The 13646-nt window shown below is 48.4% G+C and overlaps 1 protein-coding gene across 1 annotated transcript in view; it reads left to right on the forward strand.

Moving 5' to 3' along the window:
* The first annotated feature begins 438 nt into the window (after positions 1-438).
* LOC115319332 (papilin) overlaps positions 439-13646 on the forward strand; it is an 87775-nt gene continuing 74567 nt past the window's right edge. The window contains exons 1-4 of the mRNA XM_040504461.1: positions 439-616; positions 5863-5929; positions 7448-7626; positions 13552-13612. Coding sequence (XP_040360395.1) covers positions 594-616; positions 5863-5929; positions 7448-7626; positions 13552-13612 — 330 coding nt within the window. The 5' untranslated portion in view covers positions 439-593. The remainder of the gene's footprint in view (positions 617-5862; positions 5930-7447; positions 7627-13551; positions 13613-13646) is intronic.

A 13646-nucleotide genomic window follows, 5' to 3' on the forward strand; every position in this document is an offset into this window, starting at 1 on the left:
AAAAAAAAAAAAAAAGAAGTAAAACACAGTTTGAAATCAAGCCGGAAGTTAGCTCATATCGAAATACATCGCTTACACCTAGTATCTTTAATTGAGAGAACTTTTAGCTCCTATAGTTCGTTTGTATATTGTTCTTTCTTGCCCGGATGACTGTGTGACGTTTCGAAATACGGGATGCAACCAAATCAATTCGATGACTCAGTTCGGGTTCAAAGACTCGACCTTGGCGCTGGACGTCGCAAGCAGAAACTACGCAACTGTTGCTGCAGTTCAAGCCCTCGTTCACCGGAAGTATCGTCTGCTATCGGAGCTATCGTCTGCGAACAGTGAGTGTTTACTCCAATCACAGTAAAACAGCCATTCTCAACATAACGTGGAGTGCAAACAAAAAAAAAAAAGCATCGAGGGCGAGGAGAAGGGAGAAGGCTGAATGACGGAAGAGAGAGAGAGAGGGTGAGGGTGAGATCGAAGAGAATAGAAAGAGCCAAACCGCGGTTTCCAGTTTTCAGTGAAGTCTGTGCCGGTGTCAGTAGCGTCCAGGTTCGGCCCTCGTTCCGCGAATCCCTCTTCACCGCACTACACGGGTGTAATGCATGGCAGCTTATCGCATCGTCAGGTAAGTTCGTCGCTTTCCATTCGGATTTCGTCGTTTTCGATTTGAGTATTGAGATATGTCAGAGCGCAGTGCACTGCAGTAGTCATTGGTATATGATCTTTGTCTTTAATGAAATGGGAATGGGCCATGTGCAAAATTCTTGCCAGCTATCATCATCATGCCATTAGGAGCCGCCATATTGGTTTCTTTTTTTTTTTTTTACATCTTTTAGTTGTGGTTAGTAGTTTCATATCTTTTAGCATTTGCATTTAACTCGGTTTTCGTGATATTAGGACAAGTTATTCGCGCACTCAGCGGGTTGCTGTTTAGTTTCGGTCAAAAAAAGAAAACAAAAATGGCCGCGAAATTCTGGAAAAGGAATTGTTAGCAACGAGGTTACAAGACTTGTCACTCAAGCGGTGAATTGGGCCATCCAGGTCAGTGAACGGTCTTTATCGAAGACGTTATGTAAATGGTTCGTACTGGACATGCAGCAGGTGATCATATTTTAGTTCCACTGCTCTCACTTTTCCGGGACCATTGCCTCTCGGGTGAAACATTCTGTACGAGAGCCCTCCAATATGTAGGAAATTTGATAATTCATCCAGAGTACACTAGATGGCGCTTCTTTTTGCGTCTGGTCTATACTTTTTTTTTTTTTTTTAACTCGAAGGTTCTTTAAAGGTGCGATGCAACAATTTTTGTACTTTGCGCAAATACCGCTTAGAACGGATCCCTGACGTTAATGACCTATGAAACACGCGTTCGTTTCTTGCCCCACGCAATAGAAGTCCCAGAAAAAAATTAAAGAAAAACGAGCAGCGTTCACCCCCTCAACTCGCAGCCAGAACAAGCGGCCACGTGATCTGGAGCCCATCATATGCCGCCAGTGTTGATCATAGCCACGCGCTGGGGTTGGCAAAGCACAAGGCACGCGCTGAGTTCCACGGCTCGGCTATTGTGGTCGTTGCAGCGATTGGGCACGGGCCACTACCCGAATGCTTCTCGAGCTAGTAATTATCACGAGCCCAAATCGAGTGCCCACGCAATGCTCGGGTCCAATCTATGAGCAGCATTCAAATATCGTCACTTGGGTGTACTGTGATCCCCACGTTACGTCATGAAATTTTGCAAAGGAGAGATTGAATGAAAATGATCGCTTTTGTCCTTGAAATGACACCACAACAAAGGACTTCTTGGCCAGCGGAGTTGCGTGCGAGTATCCTTGACTCCTACTAGTGCCAATAAGCTCGTGTATAGTGAAAAACATTCCAACTGAATATCGTTGCACAGCTCCTTTAATCAGGTAGGCTCGAGAACATCAGTATTTTAGTGAACGCTGGAGAGGAGACTGCCTTTTCTTCATCATTCGCTCTGCTAAAGTGGAAAGAGGTGGGAGGACCTTCCAATTCCTTCTTGACCTGTCACCGACTATAGTTGTCGCGCTTATTGCCAAAATAAACGTAATTGGTCACAGTTACCCGCACATATACATGTAATTCCTTTACTCGATTACTAGATTTCAAAAGTGTAATAACCTTAAAATCAAATCAAATAACTCTGGAAACCGCCATGCATGCTTGTGTCAGTTGCCCTTTTCGATCGCGTAACTTTTTATTATTGCCCGAAGCCATTGCAAGCGCACACTGATGTTATGATTGGACGCCGAACCGCCGTGACTTTTCAACAGATCATGGTGATTGGCTCTTCGGGTACTGTGCGGGAAAGCAGGCCCGCGATTGTTCTTTGTTAGAGTGAGTAGATAGCGCTCATTCATCCAAATCCGACTGTCCCGATCAACGCAAGAATCCAGAACCGAATAAACTCGGCGCAGGCGAAAACGCATCTCCTCCCACTCGTTGGCGTCTCTGTCCAACGCGTACGACAACCACGCGTTTCTGGTCGACGCCGTATTATTAATTACCCTCTCGCCATTTACACTGTTGCGGAAGAACCGAGCGCTAAATATATCGGCCCGCCATGCCGGTTCTCCACGCGCAATTCTCCTTGCATATACGGCCAACAAAAAAAGGAGTCGTTCATCAAAACACGGCGTTGGGACCGAGGCCAGCCGTAAAAGAGACGCGCTACGTGAAACACTGCCGGCTTCGGATCGTTCCGAGACCTCCCGACTCATAAAGTAGCTGTTTTCGCTACCAAGGTACGGAAAAGGACTCCGCGCAGACCTGCGGAATGCCTCAATCTCGGGATATATATTCCCTCTCGGTCCCCAGCTGAAATACTTATAGTGACCATTGATAACGTTATACGCGGCATTCTTAATCCCGTAAGGGGAAAAGAAATTAGTGCGTTTATTATTTTTTTGGCAAAACACTCGGGATCGTTGAAATGGAAGAAGCTCGATAAACGATGGTGCTGAAACTATGTCTCGAAAAACAGTCTGCGCTGCGACCATGGCGTATGCGCTCGTGACACATCGTGCTCAGTGTCACAGAGCAGGCTTTTTTGTCGTAGGTCAAATCTCGCCGATTGGCTCTCCGAGTGTCTCGCGGGAAAGTTGAGGCTCCCGATTTCGTAGAGTGTGGATATCCTTTGGGAACAAAAAAACAACTCCAACCACATCGTACACCTTTAGAGACTTCTGCGCGTGTATGCAGCCCCCGCGCGGTACACTCCGAACATCATTCATTGATTGATCTTTCATTTTATTAGTTCGGGGAATGAGAAGAAAAGTGAACGGCATCACGAAATTGTCGTCCGGTCTGGCAAATGGAATGGTCGCCCGGAAGTTCGCTGCGTTACCTCGAACATCATGAACGATCAACTTTCTCGAAAAACAGTTTTAAAGAGGATGGATGCATTCTTTCTCCTGAGACTGCTAGGACATTGGGGTCGTGATCTCCGACTGCCCTTTCGTTGGCTCGATGATTGGTGCACGGCGGTAGAGTATACACTTAGGGACTTCCGAGGATATGGAAAGTATTTGTGAAAGGTGGTTTCCCCAACGAAGTGACCATGATCCATATGTGATATATAACAGCAATACAAATAAAATGTTTTTGTTGTTGTTGTTGTTTTTTTGCGGGTTTTGGCAAGGATCTTTTTGTCCATGCATGCAGTTAGCGGAGTTGCATACTTCCTGCCCCCCCCCCCCCCCCCCCCCCCTCTTCTGTATTGAAAATCCTTAATAAACCACTGGCCCTAAAGAAGCAGCCGCTTAGGGCAAGACCAGGATGGGACGTTTAACTTCTGATCAGTGAAACGGAGAATTTATTACAATTCAAAATCATTCGCCACTTCATATATGTATTGGCGGAATCGAATGATAGGCGGAAGTCTCTTTCCCACGACGAGTCCGACTCCCGTTTGGAATCGGCCCCCCTCAAAAACCGGTTTGCCGCGGCGCCAGAGAATTTCGCGCCGGTTTCGAAATGAGACAAATACGGGAGCCGACCGCGGCAGGCTTCGCACTTGGGAACCTGCTCGATCTGGAAAGCGTCGAGTGTCGTCGTTCGAGCGCCCAAATTCTGCAGCGTCGCGAATTCCATGTTCAACCCTGCGTCGATGACTCGATTCAAACGCTCGAAGTTTCGTCTTCTACTTGCAGACGACTGCTACTTGCAAGTTCGTCTGCTACCTGCAAGTTCGTCTGCTACTTGCAAGTTCGTCTGCTACCTGCAAGTTCGTCTGCTACTTGCAAGTTCGTCTGCTACTTGCAGATGACTGCTACTTGCAAGTTTGTCTGCAACCTGCAAGTTTGTCTGCTACTTGCAGATGACTGCTACTTGCGAGTTCGTCTGCAACTTGCAAGTTCGTCTGCAACTTGCAAGTTCGTCTGCAACTTGCAAGTTCGTCTGCTACTTGCAGAGGGGTTGCGGCGACGTCCGAACGCCGAGTTCTGATTGGAAGTGATCCGAAGGCAGCAATCATTGAGATCTATCCACTTCCAATCCGAGCCACTCAGAGCTCGATGTTCTAACGCCACCGCAACACCTACGCAAGAAGCGGGCACAGCACGTATACCGCCGACTCAACTGTCAGAGTCACTGACAGTTGAGGAAACGCGGGCCTCTTCTTTCGCGTTCCCGCCGCAATATCACTGAGCGTTAGATTCTCGGCAATGCACTGCAAGCAACGCAAAGATTCCAACGAGCCAATGAACGCTTGGCGCACGTGAAAATGGGCGACGATAAACAAGTGCAATGCCACACTCATTGTCCCTGCGTGGAGGTCGCAATTTTCAGATCTTGTAATTGCATTGCGAGCTTTATCAATTGGATCCTTGTATCGTTCGGCTTGATTGGCCGTCTCCGTGTTCTGCACAAAAGGGAACTTGGATAGTTTGTTTTAGAATGGATTGCGTGAAACGCGGAGCATGACTTCTTATCGATCGCTTGGCAGCTAATCAGATTGAGTCATTCCCCGTAAGAACGCCGAAAATAGAATCACGAAGGAAGATGCGTGAAGCTGCCTAGCAGTTCTTGGGCTCTTATTGACAGTAGATAATGTCTCAAAGGATTTAGTTTTAGAGTCAATATGGGAAGCGTTATTCGTAAGATGCTCGAGGAAAATTTCATGACCGGTCCTTTCGTAAATTTTGAACGAGAAACTTATCTTCGTAAAGCAAGAAAGCATGGAAAACATATTTTTGATTTGAATGGCTCAATAAAAACACACTGTGCGTCTACTTTTCCTCAGAACATCCGGGAAGTCAGTCACTGTCGCCTACGGATCGCACTAAAAAAATATTTAAATAATTAAAAAAAAATCACTTTTACAAAAGGAAAAAAAAATTGCGCAACATTTTACACGCTCACGTTATGTTGATTAACAATGCAATTAAAAGTTTTTTGGCCAAAAGCCTCGTCTTTTTTTTACATCCTTATTTGCGCAATTCCCTGTTCGGACCCAGCGCGACTGACTCTACAACGAGTGTTCTGCGGGAAATCACAAACCCGCGTGCAACTTTCATTTCTCTATTCTGAAACGTACTTTCCATATCTGCGCTGACGTACCCACGAAGGTGATTCCGACATCGCTTGCGCAGTCACGGTGTATCGGCCCTGTCAATTCTCGGAACACTCGAACCGCGAAGGTCGGCCCCTTCTCCAGGACCCCCGAATCGGGGGCCCCAGTCGAGGGCCCTCCTTCAGCGTCCCCGTCGCGTCCAGTTCAAAGGCAGCGGCGGCGCTAATCCCTCAGCTTATTCGGGATTTAGACGTCCGTGGCACGGACGTCTCCGGCTGAAGAGCGTGGCCGGGGTTAAGCCCAGGGGTCGTCACACACACCTCCGTCCGTCATTGCAGGAGTTGGACGTTGCTGCTCGTAGCGGCCTTCCTCTTGCTGGGGTCGCCGGCCTGGAGCAGGAGACACGTGAGTCCTTAGTCATATCGCTTAGAATACATCAAACGCAAGACACCACATTCGCTGCAGTCAGGAGAAGTCTGCGGACAAGCCTGAAGAAACAAGTTTGCTTCTATGCTTGGAAAACGTCTGTAGACAGTTCTGCTACGCTCAGTGGGACCGTCATACGAGGAAGGACCTCAGACACTGTCTCTAGACTTCCTTTTTGTGTGGTGTATTAGCAGTGGGAACGTGGCTTAAAGCCCCTCGTTGCTTTCTTTCTTTTCCAAGAAGCGACAACCAGCGCACATGCAGCACGCGGGAACAAGATGGCGTCTTTCAGTTTATTTTGCTGCTGTGCGCAGTTATTCGCTTCCTAAAGCCTGCACCGCCGTGCAGTCGGCGCTTCTAAGAACTTTAGATCTATACTTTGTCCCATCCTACGGTGGACTAAAGGCCAAAGCCACGGGCCGCCATGCCCAATCACGTTCCACGCTATACTATGACACGCTTAACATTGACTAGGGGCGGACGAATAATGCTCGAATCCAAAAGCGCCGCATCATTTCTATATCTTCGACGCTGCAAAGAGCCTGTATGTCGTGGCTTTCTTTGCGATGTAAAATTGTTGAGTCACTCAGTGCTCTTCGGTTCGAACCACTGTCCAACCGTCCCCTCATCAGTGATCCGAGACGCGGGCACCGATACGTGCATCGAAGCGAAATACCGCACAATTCTTAAGTGGCTCGTGATTGGGTCTGGCGGTCCATAGCTTTTGCCTTTAGTCCATCGCAGGGTGAGACGAAGTATAGCCTGGTTTCGGAAGACAGCGAGTGATACGCGGTTTCGCGATGCGTGCAGAAGATTAGCGATTAGTCTTTCATCGTCACGAGGTCTGGCAGAAGGACGCATGATATTAGTGAGTTTTAGTACTGCGTATACGAGCTAACGCGAGCCCTGTACGTTTGCGTTAGCGTTGCGCGTGCGCGGAGCCCAAACTGCAGCTTTGGATTGGCGCATGGAGACTTCACGCATGCGCATCGTGGAGAACACAACGCTAATGCAAACGCACAGCGCTTGCGTTTGCTCGTATACGCAATACTAAATTGCTCGTATACGCAATACTTACGGCGTGGGCAAACATAACAAAAACACCAGTGATTAGCGCTCGAACTGCACCAGGGCATTGCAAGAGCTCCTGAAAATGTACATTGTAAGAAACCAACAAAAACAAACGTGTGCGTTTTTCTCTCTCTTTACAATAAGCAGGTAGCCGATAACTGCGTACAACAGATGGAGGCCAGCATATCTCAAAGCTCTAAATTTGACTTGACCTGCGAAATGCAATGTTTTCATTGTGAAACGTGATGCTCGTTGTCCCTGTGCACATATGTCACATTTCGCGTCTAATCGGCGAGCTTCGTGGTTTGCTGGGGTTTTTTCCTGGGCAATTAGTTGACCACGTGTTCGGCAAGGATGTGAGCGCACGTCCATTATTGAATGGATGAACAGTGGCAGCTACGAGCGAAGGATGCGCGTCTGCTGCAGGCGATCCGGCACGGACGACAGCGTCGCCAGCATCACTTCCAGCAGAACGTGACGCTGGGCTCGGACTCTAGCGGCTACCAGGAGTCCGGGCCCTGGGGTCCTTGGACCGACGCCAGCCTCTGCTCGAGGACCTGCGGCGGCGGGGTGTCCTTCCAGAGCAGGACCTGCGACGACGTCCGGTGAGCTCGTCTCCCGAACGGGACGGACAGGTCCTTGAGTTGTCCCGCTTCCAGCGTGACGCGAGAACACTCGAGCGTTGCGTGAGCCCCGAGCGTGCACGCCCACTCAGGCACGGCGAAAGGCATCGAGCCCGTGCTGGAGTCTCCGAGAGAGGCGTTCTGCCGCCGCGCTCATCGTGCCTTTAATTGTTGTTCATTTTAGGGTGCCGAGAAGAACCAACATCAATTAGAACCATAGCCTCCTATATACTGACAAAACCTGGCAGATCGCCACAAGAAGCGGCCGCCGAAAGGGAAAGGGTGAAGCGGGAGACAACGGATGAGAGGAGAGTCACATGGCTGGCGCCCCGCTGCGGCGAGCACTTCTCCCAAGCGAACAAGCGTGTTTCGTGTCCTCGCCGCTGTAAAAGCTGTGCGCTGACGTCGAGGTTCCCCGAGAAATGGCTGTTCGATGCTCTGTGCTACCAGATCCTCGCGCTCCAAATGTGCGACCGGGCACTCAATGACTGCGTCGTCGAACTGCCAGGCTTTGTGAGTATAGAGGAGGCTATGTTAGAACGTATACTCCATCTCACAAATATCTGCAGTGAATTGACAAAGGCATGGGCACGTGCGCGTGGCTTTGGAAAGTGACTCCTATGCACGAGTTCTCGTACAAACAAAAGCATTCTGCCGAGCTATGCTCACGAGCCTGTGCCTTTCTTTTTACTGCAGACATTTGTGTGATGAAGTGCATGCATCACTGACGGTTGCTGAGCCTGCTTAGCAGTCGCGCAGCTTCGTGTTCTTACTTCTTAGCACAAAGTGACTATACGTATGCTTCTGACGTCACGTCAAGTGGCTCTGGCTTTCGAACGGTATGCATGCCCGTATGCTTCGCTCTTCGCGAATACGGATTTTTGCGCACGCGAACAAACGCGCTTATTAAACAAACGGGGACTTGGCGTCTTGGTTTCGACACATGATGCTTTCGGTTTTCATCAAGTCAGTATAGCGTTGAACCGATGATGGTGTGACTGACTTTTTTTTATGCCTCGTGGGAAGTATCATAAAGGTGAAGGAAAAGTTAGGCCGGCTGAACAGCTTGCGAACGTTTTCAAAGATAAACTTCTTGCACTTGAAAAAAAAAAAAAAAAAAAAAAAGCGAGGAAGGTTTTTTGTGTTGCTGGAACGAGCGTTTTTTGTTGTCGTAGACATTGCAGCGTCTAAAGTCAGCGCGCTCCATTCCCCTCCGAAGTGACGGGAGCCTTCTAACTGGCTCACTCTTAAAAAACAACAAAATGTCAGACACAACGGTGGATGACACGATACGCGTTACGAGACGGAAACTGGAAAAGACTCATCCACCGTTCGTTGCGTGCTGCGTTCGTTGTATACCGCGGCAACCCGATCGTCGCACACTCCGGCGTCTCCCACGCTCCGGGTCACGCCTCAGCGACTTCATCTCGAATCCGAGAGCCCTCGCCGCTGAGGTCGTCGTCGGATGCCCCGTGTTCTACACGGCAACGAGGTAGCCGGGGAGATGTTCGCCGTCTCCCGGTAGCGCTGTTCCCGCGCCTGCATGCAGATATACCCGCGGCTTCCTCTCACTTGCTCACTTGGCCTGTCAGCCGGGAGAGTGGCGGTCCTCCGAAGCGTGTCGTGCCAGAAGTCCTCATCCTTCATCCCTTAGAACCGGATGCCTTTTGCGTTGACGGTTCGAGTGACTCACCGTCTAGTGAATGACCAGATAGAGACAGAAAAAAAAAAAAAATGCAGACACACATTTTACTTCGAGCGTATACTATGTATCTTGCACATTGTCTCAAGTCACACTGCTCACATACATGATACAAAAGACAGCGCTGCAGGCACGATGACACCTCCGGACACGCTTCAAGGATCCTCAAAGTATGTTTGTTTCACCACACAAAGCCTACCAGTTCGACGACGGAGCCATAGAATGCCCGGTCGCATGCAGATTTGGAGCGCGAGGATCTGCTAGCACAGAGCATCAAAGAGCCATTTCTCGGGTGAACCTGGACGTCAGCGCACAGCTTTTGCAGCGGCGAGGACCCGAAACACACTTGTTCGCTAGGGAGAAGTGTGTTTCGGCGTCTCGCCGCAGCGGGGCGCCAGTCACGTGGCTCTCCTCTCATCCGTTGCCTGGCCGCTCCACCTTTTCCATTTCGGTGGCCGGTTCTCGTGGCGATCTGCCAGGCTTTGTCAGTACATATAGGAGGCTATAGTTTCACACATATGTACGCTTCGACCATGTCCGTAGACTCTGTTTTGTACGATGCATTTGCAGTGGGACTCTCGGCTTGAGGGTGATTAAAAGGGAGACCCACGACTGGTGTTCCGGGCGCCCTTGAGGGGCCGTGACGCAGCATCTGAGGGCGATGCGGGAAGCGAAGCCCCCCAAAAAATGTCCTTCCAGGCTCCGATAGTGTCTTGTTTGCGTTTTACGGCGTAAGGAACGTTCGGTCAGATACGGTACGCGTTCCCCCGTGCATTCGCGCTTCGCTTACATCAGAGAGACTTTGAGACTTCTGAGAACGTTGACATTTTCTTGTATTGCGTTCTTTCTTTTCCTTTTCAAAAATGAATGTTCGTTTTAGGCAAACAGAGCCAAGCTGGTGCAAAAAAAAACAAAAAAAAAAAAAACAAAGACGCGAGCAATTTTAATGACAAAAAAACAAGAAAGGAAGATAGGACGCGAGAGAGACGGAAGGAGGCTATGGACGGAGGGATAAATCAAGAAGTGTGTGTGTGTATCGGGGTTGCGGTTCGGGAGAGGAGGGGCGTCGTTGGAGCATGACAAATCGGGGAAGGGCCGCAATGTGGGGGCAAACTTGGAGGCATTTTTTTCTTCGAGAGAAGAGAGCGAGGAGGTGAGAAAGCCGGGGAGGGGTGTCGACCCTCGTGTGAACTGGGAAAGGCACGTTGTTTTAACGTCGAGAACTTTGAGGCGATTCATTCCGGAATAGGTTAGTCGACGTCGTAGCCAAACGACGGCTCTCTAAAAAAAAGAAGATAAAAAAAGATGGCAGTCAACTTTTCTGCAGGACAAGGAGACAACCAATCTCGGCACACAAGAGATGGAACCAAGCGAATCGCGCACATAACTTTCTTTCTCTTTTTTTTTTTTTGTGTGTGTGTCTAACGTGTTTTGAGTATTCGCTGGGATCCTTCTGTTGTTCACCGTGAGTGGCTGCTTCCGTGTTCTGCAGAAAAGTGAACTCATTGACGTGTTTCCACGGGATTCGCCACGATTATACCTCGCAATTCAAATTTAAATCTTTATTTTTCTAGACGTACACTGGATGGAAGGGTGTCTCAGACCAAAAGCTGCTAAAAGCAGCTGAAGGAGTCTGGGAGAACGTTACACGGGCAGCTGCTTCGAAAACAAACGAAGAGCATATGATCAGACATTACGTATTTCACAATGAGACAGCATTAAAAAAAATCTATACAAGACACACATATCAAGAACATTTAACAGCCTAGATAAAATGCGAGCGCAAATCCGCTCTTCAAGTCAAAAGTACATCTCTCATAATATATACAGTTTTTTTTATATATTCTTGCATATTTGTTATAAAAATGCTATGAAAGCTACACTTATGCGGTTTGTACGAGTGAGTTATACGCCTAGGGGGACATTATGTGAGTGGCTAATCTTTGCGATAAGTCGGCTAATTGATTAAAATTCGTTAATTAACTTTTTAATTGGAGAAAATAGACATACGGTTCCAATTAGAAACTTGGTGAACGTCGTCCAAAACCCCTAAATCAATCAATTTCAGAAATACTTTCAGCGCGTGAGACGAGTAGGAGTGCACCAAAGTTACCACTCGTGGAGCAGGTGTACAAGGCTAGCGATTGCGGTAAGGCCCCCGAGCAATTTTTCCGTCTCTTATCTAGCCCCAGCCTTGTACCTGCTCCACGAGTGGCAACTTCAGCGCACTACTACGCTTCTCACGCGCTGAAAGTCTTTCTGAAAATGACTGATTTACGGATTTTGGACGACGCTCAGCAAGTCTCTAATTAGAACCATATGTCTATTTCCACTAATTGATAAGTTACTGAGTGGATTTCTGATTAATTAGCCGAATTATCGCAAAGATTAGCCACCCACATAATGTCCCCCTGGGCGTATAACTCACTCGCACACACCGCATAAGTATAGCTTTCACGGTTTTTCTTAAAGCAAATCTGCAAGAATAAAAAAAAAGAGAACACCCTGTAGATATATGTATGTGTGTGCGTGTGTGTGTGTGTGCTCGTGTGTGTGTGTGTGTGTGTGTGTGTGTGTGTGTGTGTGTGTGTGTGTGTGTGTGTGTGTGTGTGTGTGTTTTGGAACTGTCAGGAGGGTGTGGTTGAGGGATTGTAAAATGTAATTTGTGCGGTGTGGAGAGACCAGCCATGGTGGACTCACTTCTACGAAGGAGAGGAAACGTAAGAAATGACGAAATCCGATTTAAGGAAAGCCGGCATTCCGAGGCCTCTGTTGAGGAACACAGGAATGCCTGGGGGCAAGTCACGTGGTCTGTTCTTCTCCGCTGCCTCTCGAAGGTCCCTCGGGGGTTCAAGTGAGCGTGGCTCTCGTCAGCTCTGCAGCTCTCGCGTTCGGAGACAGGCGCTGGCCGGATAAGCGGGGGTCGTTCGGGTTCACACACACTCTCTCTACACACGCTCATGCATCCGTCCCGTGAACCAGGCCAAATCCTTCGATATCATTTTTATTTACTGCAATACACTCGAGGCCCTGATGGACATTACAGACGGGGTGGGCACATAAGCATACACATAAAAAAAAAAAAAAAAAAAAAATAACAGAAACCAAAAGAAAGAAATACAGTCACGACACATAAAAAAAAATAATTAGTAATAACCGTTTTAAGCAAAAGTGATATGTTGCTACCTAATAAAAAAAAAAAAAAAAATAAACGCCATGCCATCTTTTCTTTTTTTGGCGCTTGGTGAATTTTTTTGTGAATTAAAGTGAGGATATTTTAAGTCCTATTTTTTCCGTGTGTATCTGTGTAGAGGAGGCGTTGCCATACTGTGAGGGTTGTTTCTGTCGATTTTCGCTGAATCCGCCGGCAATTCGCCGCGACTCTGCCCCCCCCCCCCCTCCCCCTCCCTTTCTTTCCTCTTTGCTGCAGTTCATGTTCAGTGTTGCCGGACTGTTGGGGGATTCCGTCATTATTGGCTGAATCTCTCGACAGTCTGGCAACTCTGCCTCCCAGCGAGTCCGGTGTTACGGAAACGCCGAATAGGTTTGACCAGGGGAAATTTGGTGACTCCCGGGCCGGGCGGAAAAGTCAAAGTGATGTTTTTCTTTTTTCTTTTTTTTTCTTTCTTTATCTTCGAAAGATTATTTTGACGATATCCCACACCGCCTGGTGATAGTTACAAAAATGCAGAGGGGAAGAAAACTGACTTCGAAGGGCGAAGGTAGGAACGAGACTTTTGGTTTCTAGGCTAGATGGCACAAGCTACCGCCCTTTATAAAGGGTGCAGCCGTTAGCATCCATCCATCCATCCACCCATCCCTCGACTTCAGATTCGGTGCTTCCACACTGTTGGGAGATTCCTTCAATTTTGGCTTCATCCCTGCTAGCCTGGCAACTCTGCCCCCCGCCCCCTCTTCCTCTCCGCTGCACTTCAGATTCAGAGTTGCCAGATGTGGGATTCCCATAAGAAAGGCCGACTGTCCCTGAAGATGTTTTTGGCTTTATTTATCGGGTTCAATCAAATTTGAAAAAAAAAAAAAATAATAAAACATAAAAAAAGCAAGTGCGCAAACGAGCCGGGGTACATGAGGAGGATGATCGATATTATGTACAAGATAGCCATACCATAATATTGGATAAATGACGGGTCTAGCCGTCGGTCCGTTCGCAGGGTCCCTCGAACGGTTTCCTTCCCTCCTTTCAGCGCTGACGGACATCACAGCTGTACGGGTCCTGGCAAGAGGTACACGTCCTGCAACGTCCAGGTGAGCTCGACGCGTCGTCGCTTCTCGGCCTTTC

This window comes from Ixodes scapularis, unplaced genomic scaffold (assembly GCF_016920785.2).
Source record: "Ixodes scapularis isolate PalLabHiFi unplaced genomic scaffold, ASM1692078v2 PGA_scaffold10__122_contigs__length_95168666, whole genome shotgun sequence".
Taxonomy (NCBI): Eukaryota; Metazoa; Arthropoda; class Arachnida; order Ixodida; family Ixodidae; genus Ixodes; species Ixodes scapularis.